General features: G+C 37.9%; 1 protein-coding gene across 1 annotated transcript; it reads left to right on the forward strand.

Annotated features, from left to right (window-relative positions):
- The first annotated feature begins 7,129 nt into the window (after positions 1-7,129).
- Positions 7,130-12,615, forward strand: LOC121984107 (probable histone chaperone ASF1A). Its single transcript, XM_042536892.1, has 3 exons — positions 7,130-7,487; positions 11,838-11,953; positions 12,042-12,615. The coding sequence occupies exons 1-3, from the start codon at positions 7,379-7,381 to the stop codon at positions 12,390-12,392; spliced, it is 576 nt and encodes a 191-aa protein (XP_042392826.1). The 5' UTR covers positions 7,130-7,378; the 3' UTR covers positions 12,393-12,615.
- The last annotated feature ends 885 nt before the right edge of the window (positions 12,616-13,500 follow it).

Below are 13,500 nucleotides of genomic sequence, written 5' to 3' on the forward strand. Positions count from 1 at the left end.
TGAGCTCTGTGCCCACGCCCAACGACCTTTTAGGTCGGTAGCCCCAGACTCTCGCCTCAGTGTGAGTTATAAGTGAGCCCTGTTCTCACGCCCAATGACCTTTCGGGTCGGCTCCCATGCGAGAATTAAAAGTGAGCCCTGTGCCCACGCCCAACGACATTTTAGGTCAGTAGCCCCAGACTCTCGCCTCAGTGCGAGTTATAAGTGAACCCTGTTCTCACGCCCAACGACCTTTCGGGTCGGCTCCCATGCGAGAATTAAAAGTGAGCCCTGTGCCCAACGACCTTTTAGGTCGGTAGCCCCAGACTCTCGCCTCAGCGCGAGTTATAAGTGAGCCCTGTTTTCACGCCCAACGACCTTTCGGGTCGGCTCCCATGCGAGAATTAAAAGTGAGCTCTGTGTCCACGCCCAACGATTTTTTAGGTCGGTTGTCACAGACTCTCGCCTCAGTGCGAGTTATAAGTGAGCTCTGTTCTCACGCCCAACGACCTTTCAGGTCGGCTCCCATGCGAGAATTAAAAGTGAGCTCTGCTCTCACGCCCAACGACCTTTCAGGTCGGCTCCCATGCGGGAATCAAACCTGCGAGAATCAAAAGTGAGCCCGGCGCCCACGCCTAACGACCTTTCAGATTGATATGCCTCACGCTGAGCAGAGCGTCTTCAAATAATCAGGTCAACTACATCTGATCTTGTTTTAGCTCCTTTATGCAAATATGCAAATATGCAGCAAATATGCAAGGTACTGAATACGGGAGGTCATCCACCATACCCATAAAGCATCAATATTAATTGTGAAATCAGGGTTTGCCCATTCATTACAGTTTTAATTTTTCAAGTATTATACTGGTTTGATTATCCAAAATTCATAAAAATCAATCATGATGCAACTCTTGTCTCTTACATACGGGCCAGTTTCTAAGAATGCTTGCTAGAGGAAAATTGATCAGGAAAGACTATGCAGGAAAAGGACAAATATACAAGTATAGCAGCACAGCTCGATAAGTGGGCGATACAGCTAAAGCTACAAGAAGGAACGTCCCGTGGGTCAAGAGCCCCGGAGACGACTAAAGCTCTCTAGCTACATTACTGTATCTAAGTTACATAAGACCATTAGGCGATACAGTTGAGGCTACAAGAAGGAACGTCCCGTGGGTCAGAAGCCACTGAGACAACTAAAACCCGGACTAGCTTTAACTCGGGGAAAGGATTGGTTATGGAGCATGAGCACTGCCGTGCGAAGAAATATCTGGGGACTCAGGAGCCTCTGGGGCGTTCAAGGCTCGAGCCAGCTCCGCGTGTAAGGATCTGATGACTGTTTGTTGCTGAGCGATCGTGTCTTGCTTAGCATCGAGACACGCACGGAGGAGAGATAGCTCCGTGTCATGCTCTTGCTGCAAACGTTCTTGGAGGCTAAATTGGTGCTGCATGCTAGACTGGTATTCTTCCTTCATCGCCTTTTCCGCATGCATGCGAGATTTTGCAAGACGATACAGGGCATCCATGTCCTGCAAGGCGGCCAACAGACGGGCCCGATCCCTGGACATGCACTCCAGTTCGCATTCTTTCTTGGCAAGTTGCGAGGCGAGTTGATCTATCCGCATTTGGGAGGATGGTTGATCAACCTCATCAAAAGAAGGAGAATGCATCGCGTGGGAAAGAAACTGATGGAACGTGGGTTATCAAAAGAAAGTAGGAAAGCATGAAAGAAGAAGGATAGAATAAGAAGTGTCTGTAAGGCTCTTTAAAAAGAGGGTGGGTACCCAAGTCAAAGCAACTACATGGGCACGGTACCCCAAGCAACTGGTAAAGCAATTAAGGAGGCATGGTATCCCAAGCGACGGGACACAAAGGTTGGTACGTGAGGCAGGAAGCAGAGGGCGCAGAAGGTATGGTAAAACACAGAGATATGCTGAAGTCACAAAGATATGCTGAGATCTTAGAGATGTGCTGAGGTCTAGTCAGTCAGACTGTCGTCCTCCTTCGACTAGACTTGTGGGGGAGGCTTGTGATACGACTGACAATGGAGGGGCCCAAAAGGAAAGAGTGAGAAGGGTCAAGGCCATATAGCGGTCAAAAGTCAAGATGATGTGGCAGTCAATAGTCAAGGTGACTTGGCAGTCAATAGTCAAGCTGACTAGGTAGTCAAAGTCAAGCATATGGGGCAGTCAGAGGTCAGACAGACTTGTCGATCAAGGGGGCAAAGTAGTTGAAAGACAAAGGGAGACGACAGGCGGAACGCAGGGTATAGGTCGGGATCGGCAGAGCTGTTTAAGGGCAGCTCAATCTACAGGCCTACGGTCGAGGGCCAGGAAATACAAAGTGCAGGGTATAGGTCGGGATCGACAGAGCTGTTTAAAGGCAGCTCGATCTACAGGCCTACGGTCGAGGGCCAGGAAATACAAAGTGCAGGGTATAGGTCGGGATCGGCAGAGCTGTTTAAAGACAGCTCGATCTACAGGCCTACGGTCGAGGGCCAGGAAATACAAAGTGTAGGGCATAGGTCGGGATCGGCAGAGCTGTTCAAATGCAGCTCGATCTACAGGCCTACGGTCGAGGGCCAGGAAATACAAAGTGCAGGGTATAGGTCGGGATCGGTAGAGCTGTTTAAAGGCAGCTCGATCTACAGGCCTACAGTCGAGGGTCAGGGTATACAAGATACAGGCTACAGACCGAGATCGACAGAGCTATTCAGAGTCAGCCCGACTGGCAGGTGACGCTTAGAGGCTGGATCTGATCGGAGGATGCGAGGTAGATGCAGGCCACAATAGATCGGATGAACTAAGCCGTGCGGAAGTCGGAGAATCACAATTGTCCGTCAAGGGGTAATCATTACATACCAGCGATATGTGCGAAGGCGGAGGTTTCTAAACGAGAGGATGTCCTCATAATCAATAGCAGCCTGACAGATGTCCTTCATTACAAGACAAAACCCATGTGTAAAGGCGGAGGTTCCTAAACAAGAAGATACTTTCACAACCAATAGCAGCACGACAGGTGTCCGGGACTACACGACAAAGCCCCGCGTCTAACGCTTTCTGATATAGTTGCAGGTTCTAGAAGCGAGGCGGGTGCATAAAAATGGGAGGATTCTTCGTACGCGGGTACGCTCTCTCGTCACTTTTTTCCACAACTTTTCACTTTCAGTGGTTTTTGCTTTTCTTTACGTTTTATGGGGAAAAAGTACCTGACTTGAGCGTCGGAGAGTCTGACCCAGGAACTTTTTCCCTGGGTTCTGGTCTCTAACGAGAGGGGGGATCGTCTGAGTGTGTGTAGGGGTCTGCAGCATCGTCAGTCGCCCGTGGGAGCCGGATCACCCACGACTTTCCGTCAACAACCAGGCCATCGCGACCAGCCTTCGTCCGACTCAACTTTCGGACAGGATCAGATAGAGTTAACAACTATAAATTCGTTTCAAACAAAATAAAAATATATTAATACTGAATGAGACATCATTGATAATAAATAAAAAAATGAGAAAATTATTTTAATAAAAAAAAATTGTCCTTTCAAAAATAAAAATGTATTAAAAGCGAATGAAACATCTTTGATAATAAAGTAGAAAAAAGAAAGCTATTTCAATAAAAAGACGTCCTTTCAAAAATAAAAATATATATTAATGCGGAATGAAACATTTTGATGCTGATTCATGATTTTTTAGAGTTGAAATGATTTGTAGGTCCGTTTCAATTGATACTAATCACTTTACTTTAACACCTTTTCCTCTTTAAAACAAAGAAGATATTGAAATAAAAAATCAATTTAATTGGAGCATAGTTAAGATTTTTCAAATTACTGAAATTAGATAGTATATTAGATTATTTGAATAGGGTTTAATGTGCCGGTGTGATTGGTGTGGTGATAAAAAGCATGATGTATTTTTTTAAATAATCATTATTCAATTCTCATGATAAAGTGTATTTATAGTGATTGAATTACTAATAAATTAGATAGCTGATGCAAAATAGATTATATATATTTTTATTCATATTTTGACATATGTTCATATATTTTATTTATATTTCATCAAATGTATCTTTACACTTCTTATTATATTTTTAACATAATTATTCGTCTTTATCGTAAATCTGTTCTTTATATATTTTTTTTATTGACATGATGTACTTTTGAAGTGAGAACGACGTTGGTAGATGACTCAGAGAATAAGGAAGAAAAAGGATTTGACCGTGTGAAATCCACACGGTCGTACCACATGCCAAATGAGGAGAAAGCTCCAACCGTGTGAACCCACATGGTCGTGCCACAAAGTAGAACCAAAGCAAGCTCTCGCTGTGTGGAATCAATACGGTCATGTCAATGAAACATAGAAGAAGCAAGGTGCGGCCATATGGAATTTCCAAAGATGAAGTAGCTGTTGGTCGTGTGGAATCACACGACCATTCCACCGGACCAGAGACAAGGCACTATCCGGTCGCGACATGAGTCGTGATAGGCTTGTGCCCAGTTCTATTTAAGAGAAGTTCTTCCCTCAGGGGATCGAAGAAGATTCTTCCCTTTGGAGGATTCAAGTTGGACGAGATCTGAACTTCTTCATTGCTTTCTTACAATCTGAAATCAAATTCAACTTCTTCATCACTCCGGAAGCTTAGAGTTCTTTTAATAGTTTAGTTAGTTTGGTGTGCTTAAATTCTATTACTTATATCTAAATATGATGGGATCGATATTTTATGATTTGATGAGAGTCATATATTTATAGGTTTACACCAACACCGTGTTAAAGTTATCATACTTTTTAGATTTATTCATGGATAGAGTCGGTTAATCGGGCTGTAAGTGGTAAAATAAAGGAAAAAAAGGAAGAGTTTAAGGTGCCAATGGATTTTCCTTCACGAGTACGTTCGCCTACTCCGCCAAATACGGATACGCCTCCATGAGCTTTGGTAATGTTGTTGATCAATTCCATGATGAATACTGTTTTACCTACTCCAGCTCTCCCAAATAGTCCTATTTTTCCTCCACGACGATAAGGAGCTAAAAGATCCACTACTTTAATTCTTGTTTCAAAGATTAAAGAATTTTGTATCCAACTCTATAAAGGCGGGTGCGGGTCTATGAATAAGAGATGTTGTGCTAGTATCTATAGGACCTAAATTATCAACAGGTTCCCTAAGAACGTTGAAAATTAGATTATATTTTACAATGTAATTATATATCATTATTAATACAAATTATTCTTCTACTTTATCATGTTATTGTCCCATTTGTGTAAATTATAAATTGTAATAGAAAAATCATAATAGTATTAGTATTTTAATGATAATGAAAAATCATAAATTGCTTAATGCATATGAAAGGGATGTTCCATTCTATTAAAATTTTCTATTGATAATCAAAATAAATTAAAAAAATACTTACAAAGGAGGATTTATCGGTCCAACATTTTTAAATCAATAAATTCCATCCTCAAATGTCTTGAAAATTAAGCATCTCACCGTTAGACTATGCCGCTGGGCTATAAAGGTATATTTGGATAAATACAAAAGAAAAATATTTTGTGAGATAATAAAAGAGTAAATTGGAAATAAATCTCTATGCATAACTTCAACTATATACGTAATCTCCATCTATATATATATATATATATATATATATATATATATATATATATATATATATATAATTTTATTTATTTTAACTTTCTCAATATTTTAAATATTGTTACTTAATTGTCACTCCTACTTTTTTAGTACAAAAGTCCAAAAATAAATATAATTTTCTTAAATTCAAACCTTTAAATTAGAATTAAATATAATTTTTTATCAAATTGAATATATTTTTTTCTTGATTAATATAATTTCTCCTAAATTCAGCACTATTTAAAGAGAATTAGTATATGTTTTATCCAATTAAATAATATTTAAAGAGAATCTAGTATATTTTCATCTAATTAAAGTTGAAAAAGAATGATGCTCATAGAAAATATACTAATTCTAGTTTAATGTATTAAATTTAAAAGTAATTATACTAATTTTTGGACTTTTTACATCTAAAAAAATATGAGGGGCAATTAGATAAATTGATATCCATTATATTTGATTAACAAGCCTGTCTCGGGCCGACCCGCCTAGGCCCGTGACCCGCGCGGGTTGGCCCGCAACGGGCTTGGGTTGGCCCGCAACAGGCTTGGGTTGGCCCGCAAGTTGAGAAACACATGTAAACTAAGTTTTATGCCAATTTATTATCTTTCTTTGTTATAATTTTGAAATAAAAATAATATTTTTCATCCAACATAAGTACTAGTTTATGTCCATTTATATTTAAAATACATGTTTATGGATGCATTTGATTGATGAACCTTTTCAAAGTAAAACATTGAAGATATAAAATATTTTTTTATTTTTTTTTAAAAAAAATTTGATGGCCCTGTGGGTTGGTCCGCCCAACCCATAACCCGCCTTAGATTGGGTTGCGTTGGAAATTTTCCAATCCGCCAAGTTGGCGGGTCGGCCCGCCCCGCCAAATGATTGTCCCGCCCCGCCAAATGATCGGCCCGCCATGGGCCGACCCGCCTCGCCACGGATTGACCCGTCTAACAGCTCTAGTAGAAATAAAGATGTTTAACAATATCAACTGCATTGCATGTAAAATTTAAAGAGGCAGGATCCCCTGGACCACTTTTTGTGGTCCAGGGGATGTGGCACCCGTATTTACGGTCGGATCGTGACCGCGATCCGGTCGTAAATTATTGCGATCCCTTCCTGGGTTCACCGCCCCCCACCAGGTTATAATTTTTGTTCAGAGCGTACGGACGGGCGGAGGCCGTCCGGAGGATACTCTCGCTCGCCGCCCAGTAACCTAGCCACTTATCAACCACCGGAGGCCTCCGACCACCCGCTTCGAATAAAAATTATAACCTAGTGGGGATGATGAACCTAAAAAGAAATCATAATAATTTACGATCAGATCATGATCATAATTTAATCATAAATATGTGTGACACATCCTCTTGACAAAAAAATAAAATAAATAATAATAATAAAAATAAAAAATGGTCGGATATCTGCCCTCAAATTTAAATGGTCATCGAGGACTGCATGCAAATCCTTCATATTTGCATTTATTTTTTGATCAGGTCGCGTGATTTCATGGCAGGCGACTTGACAAGGCAGTCCATCCTGGACCAAATCGGTCCAATCGAGCGAGCGAGCGAGCGAGCGAGCCAAAAACTCAAAAAAGTCCTTTCGATTTCTTTCCTCTTCGTTGCTTCCCGCTTCCTCTCCCCCTTCGATCACTTCGAGACTAGGGTTTTCTGGCAGCACGAGTACGGCAGGGGATTCATGGGCCTTTTTTCTTTCTAGGGTTTTACTCCGATCCCTTGGTCGTGGGGCGGTCCTGTTCGGGTTCTTTCCGTTTTGCCACCATGAGTGCGGTCAATATCACGAATGTTACGGTGCTGGACAATCCCACAGCCTTCCTCAGCCCGTTCCAGTTCGAGATCTCGTATGAGTGTTTGGTTTCTCTGGAAGATGGTATGGTTTTGTTTCTTTTCCTTTGCTGATGATAGAACTCCTTGATGAAAAAAATAAAAAAGTTCTTTTTTTTTTCCTTTAAAAAATGCACTTCACTTTCTGTTTCCGCTGCGTGTTCATAGTGAACTTCACTTTGTTCGTGAATTTGAAATGAATCATATCTCCCTCTGTTTGGTATTTTTCATTTACTTATTCCGCGATAAAAGTAAAAGGGAATTAGGGTTTTGAGAAGAGCTTTTGCTGGAAAACAGTATGGCTATTGCTACTGAAATGGGAGATCTGTGGATTCAAAATATAGAAGTGGAGTAAAATGAAAGGGAGAAGAAGCTACTCAATCATAATGAGTTGAGGCAGCTTGTCTGCCTGTATATCTTTTTTTATTTTTTTCCTGGAGTGACATTAGAAGACAACGTGATGATGTCCTGTACACTATGTGATAATTTTGCATTGGACATCTCAAGGATGATCTGATCTACTACTTCGTCAAGGAGAGTAAATTGAATTCTGACATCATGCTTTACACAGATGTGTGTTGACTATTGGATACTGAAAATGCCTCCTTGTGAATATTATGTGTCTGTGCCTTATACAATCTCTTTTTGTAATCTTAATCTTTAGCTTGCTGCCCATTCATAAGCTAAGTTCATATCCTGTCATAAATTGTATGCTCTGGAAAACATTTTACATATGAAGTTGAGATCCTATATGGCTGGTAAAAACCCTCTTTCCTGGACAAAGTTTTCAGATTTCTTCCTATTCATATATTTACCTCATAGCTCATTATCATAAATAATGCAGCATATACAACATTTTGCATATAAAACTCACTAATATAAATTAAATACAAAGGCTTATGTTCATCTCTGTGTAAGTCTGCAAGGTGAAAAATTCTCGAGCATTAACCACAAACTGAATAATCTAAATTACCTCATCATTTATAACTGTAATATGAATAATCTCATAAAAGGGTGGCAAATGCATAAGTCTGCTGTCAATGCATTCATTATGAGTGAGTTGATTTCCAACATGATCTTCCTTCTAAAGATAGATATACTTTTGGTAAATAAAACCTCAGTTATTCAGCCTGCTGAGGATCCTGACTATGTGTCTTTACACTGAAGTTTTGTTGTGGATTGAGTTGGAAAAGTAATATACTAATTGGTGACAGTGCGTGAGGTTGTATTATAACATATACAGATCTACTGGTCATGGCGACAGAAGTTGGTCTTTAAAATGGTTACATCAAATTCAAGAAGAATACAAATTTACGTGCTTTCCTTCATCACAAGCATGTACAATTTATCAGTGCTTCCATATATTAATTCATTCACTTACCATTTCATTTAATCTAGATGAGAATCTATTGTCCTAAATAAATGGATTAGTTTTTAGTAAGTTACAATTTCAGTTTTATTGCTTCACTTCATGTGTTGAATATATCCTTTAACTGTTAAGTAATTTGCATGTGACTAGACTGAAATCTGAGCCTCATCTCTTTACTTCTTCCTTTTTTACTCATAACAATTGAAAACCACAGCTAACACTGCCCATTTGAACTATGGGTGACTGAGGTCAGAGTTTATCTTAGGAAAGCAAACTGCTTGCTTAATCCTGATAAATCTTGAATGATAACCAGATGCAGATATAATCACTTGAATAAGCCCTTGTTGAAATGAGAAATTATTACAGCATAAGAGCAGTCATTTTGGTCTCACAAAATGAGTACAAGTTGCCCCCGGGGCTACAACGCAGTGGTTAGACCTCCAGCACGGATTCCAGGCCAGGGAATTTTTCCTTCTGTGAGTAGCAAGCTTGAGAACGCGGGCCGTCTAGATAGACCACTACGAATTCTTCCCAATTTATCCTGGTAGCCAGTGGAAAACTTTCATGGGACTGGGCTGATCATTCCCAGGATTAGTCGGCCCGAAGAGCTAGATACCTGGTACCAACTAAAAAAAAAACAAAATGAGTACAAGTTAAACTGCTAGCATACAAGTTGTAATAGATCATAGGTTTATCAATTTAAAGTGAATTATTGGATTCTAAAGTGAATTAATAAATTAATCTATTTTATCTGAAATATCCATAGTTGTATACACCCTTGTAGTCTCATACCCATTTGTGTATATAGATAAATAGAGATAGGGATCGAGAGAGACAGATCAAGAGAAAGATTGTTCACGGTAAGAAAAGTCATTCGTCTTTGTTTCCTTGTCATCTGTTGCACAATATTACTGTGGGTTTGAATCTATTCAAACAAGTATGCATCTTCTGCTTTATATTCATGTGAGATAGATGAACATTTGTTAACTGTTGTAGAATACAGTTAACGACTGATGATAATTAGGGATTGTGTGCAGGTTAGACACATGGCCCTCTCTATACGTAATAAGTAATGCTTCTCTCTATAAATTATAAACTAGACCACAAATAAACTATATAGATAATAAAATAAAAATATCTTCTAAAAGATATGATGAGAATAATCAAAACTCTTTGTGGTGTTACATAATAAGCATTCTACAAAATTACTATTTTTTGTTTGGTAATATTTTTGTAGAATGCTTTTCAATATTTAATTTTCGAAGACAACTTTTTGGGAAGATATTATCCTCATTAAAAAAAATGAGATCCCTGATTATATCTATACTAATCTCACCAATACACACGCTTTCAAAAAATATCCTTGATGTGCAGGAAAAGAAACACCTAGAGCCATAAGCAAATGTCTTACTGTTCAACACTCCTGATCAAATTGAGGAAATGCATCAGATGTTCTCAACCTGTTAAAAACTATAATTTACTCAAGGATTTTGTAAATAAATTAATAAGTTGATTGAACCTAGCTTTGGTACCACGTTGAAGGACTTGAGAAATGATCTTTTTTCCTTATTAAATTTATTGACTTGTAGTTGTAGTGATTTAATGAAAAAATTCTTAATCCTCACCAAATTCATTTTACTTGCATATCTAATGTTGAAGCTCATAGATCTTAACCAGACTCAAATGTTTGTCTGTTTACTTACTTTGCATTCTGTTTATTTACTTTGCATTTATATGGCTGTGCCATCACAATGCACATCTAGTGTTGAAGCTTATAGATCTTATCCAGACTGAAATGTTTTATGTTTATTTACTTTGCATCCTCTATGCTTGTGCCATAACAGAGATATTATACTTCTTGACTAAAACATGTTACTTCATGCGCCCACGGGCTGGTGCAGTTAATACATGCATGGGTGTTTGCTACAATTGGTTGATATCACTACACATATTCATGGTTGTTGCATAGGGGAGGTTGAATCCCTGGTGATGTCACTGGGGTTGTAGTGAAGGTACATTTTTTCAGGGTTGGAAAGGCTGTGGCCTTGCTTGGAGTGAGAGTTATATGAGTTTTTGACCTGAATCTGACTTTTTTAATCCTTCTATTGTCCTTGTATTACTGAGGAGTAAATTATTTCCTATAGCAAGTTTTAAAGGATGCCTAACTGGGTGCTTGTTTGAGGTGATCCAAGTGGAAGACTATCATTTGGCCCATCTCACGTGATATCTGGCGACAATATTGTTGGTACCTTCATTAGTTAAGTAGAGTAAACTACAATTGAAATGGTGAAACAGAATCAGTTGGAGATCTCCAGCATGTTCATGAATTATGGCTGCAGTCTCTTTTAGGGTTGTTTCTCTTGTTTCCTTTCAGCTTCTTGAACTTTTTGACAGAAAAATCTGTAGCGTGCCAATGTGTGAATATTCCCATCCTAAATGCTAATAGCATGATGACTCTGTGGAGTATAGCTACACTGACTTCTTTTGGCTAGGAGTACTTCCAGGGATGGCATAGAAATTATTGTGGTTTACAATACATACAGATTGGCTAATATCTGAATGTTATATTTGGAGCTTGATAATGCTAAGGCAATATACTCTACACCCTTAACAGGCGGCTTGATGGTAAATGTAAACATGGTCTTGAAAAACTACTTTGAGCTTAGCTATTGACTGGATAATACAAAATTAATTATTGGTAAGGAACTATATTTGAGTATCAGTATAGTTGTAACTGAATTGTCATTCAATAATTTGCAAACTTTAATGCCAATAATGGATTTGGAGTTGAACACTGGCATTGAAGAATTTGCTCCTTTGTTCATGTTTACAAGGATTCTCTCTTCTTATTGGTTATCATTATCAGTTGCTCTGTTATTATTACTTTGAAGTGTGAACTTAATATTAGATATGCAAGTGGGAGACATTTCAGAAGTTTTTAAGTTTTCTTTGTTGATCCTAACAGACAACTTGATTGTTAATTCATAGTATTACTGCTGATATTGTCTATCATTTTTTTCCCTTTAGATCTGGAGTGGAAACTTATATATGTTGGATCAGCCGAAGATGAGACTTATGACCAACTCCTTGAAAGTGTGCTTGTTGGCCCGATCAATATTGGGAATTATCGCTTCATTTTCCAGGTAAATTTAATTGAATATGATCTTAAATCTCACATGGCACTTCACATGATCTCAGAGAGTGACATGCTCATTTTTTTGTAAACTCCAGGCAGATCCCCCTGATCCAACCAAGATCCGTGAAGAAGACATAATCGGTGTTACTGTGCTACTGTTAACTTGCTCTTATGTGGGGCAGGAGTTCATCAGAGTAGGCTACTATGTGAACAATGACTATGATGATGAGCAACTTAGAGAAGAACCACCTCCACGGATTTTGATCGACAGAGTTCAGAGGAATATCTTGGCTGACAAACCCCGCGTGACAAAATTCCCTATTAACTATCACCCAGATCCAAATGAAAACGGAGGGCAGCAACAGCAGTCAACTACCTCACCTGAAAACCAGGCTGAAGATGATCCGCGGTCTGTCCAAACCCCTGGACAACATGCCAAGGGTTAGATGATGCATTTGTTTGTTTGTGTTTTTGGTCATGTAGAATTTTGAATTGCTCTAGTTCATCCAGCTCAAATATGATTAAGCTTTTTCTTGCAATTACTACGTCGCACTCAATAGATGATGATTTGGCCATTAAATGGTCCAAGTCTTTTTATGTGTTTGATGATTTGTAGAACTCGATTAGGCTTTGTGGTTAAGAGGATTAGAGCTATATTTTCATTGTTAAGTCATTGTACATGACGCATTTTTTGTAAGGGGTGTATGGACAAAAAATCAGAAGTATAAGAGAAATATTAAATGGACATTTTTTTAAAAAAAATAATAAATCGAATGAGCATTTCTTTAATGATTTTATTTTAAAAATGTTCTTTTGATCTATTGTTGTAGTAGCTATTAATATCTTTTATAAAGTATAAAAGTTAAGTAATTGTTATAATGTGTAAAAGTTATCTAGTAGTTATTATAATATTGTTCATGAATGTTGTTCACGAACATTAATGAGCTGAATACATATATGTTCAAATTTGCTTGTTTAGCTTAACGAGTTGTTCAAGTTTGTTTGTTTAATTAATTTTGTATATATTGAATGAATATAAATAAGTTTTTGTTAAGTCGAATATCAAAATTGTTCACGAACGCTTGGTTCATTTATAATCCTAGCTATTGGGTAGCTTTTATACGATGTAAATTTTAAATTTTAAATCCTAAACTCACTTTAAACATATTGTAGTAGTTATTTAGTAGCTTTTATGCGTTGCAATAATTACTCGGTAGCTTCTACAATAATGTTGGATTGAGTATTTTTGGGATAAAAATATTAAAAAGGTGTCCTTTTATTTTTTATTTTTTATTTTTGAAAAGAGATGCCCTTTTGGTGATTTATAAAATTTAGAGTTCTTTTATTTTTTACCCTTGATATATTATGATTTAATTAAATATTAATAGGCATAAAAATATTGCTATCTCAAGAGTTAATTATTCTTGGCAGAAATTTTTGATATGATACAGTAAATAAAGCACTTGAGAACAAAAAAAAAAAAAAAAAACAAGAGAATCAAAATTTAAATCCGGATGAACATTTTGAAAATGAATCTCTAAGAAGGTATACTCT

The sequence above is a fragment of the Zingiber officinale genome, chromosome 5B (genome assembly GCF_018446385.1).
Source record: "Zingiber officinale cultivar Zhangliang chromosome 5B, Zo_v1.1, whole genome shotgun sequence".
NCBI classification, from domain to species: Eukaryota; Viridiplantae; Streptophyta; class Magnoliopsida; order Zingiberales; family Zingiberaceae; genus Zingiber; species Zingiber officinale.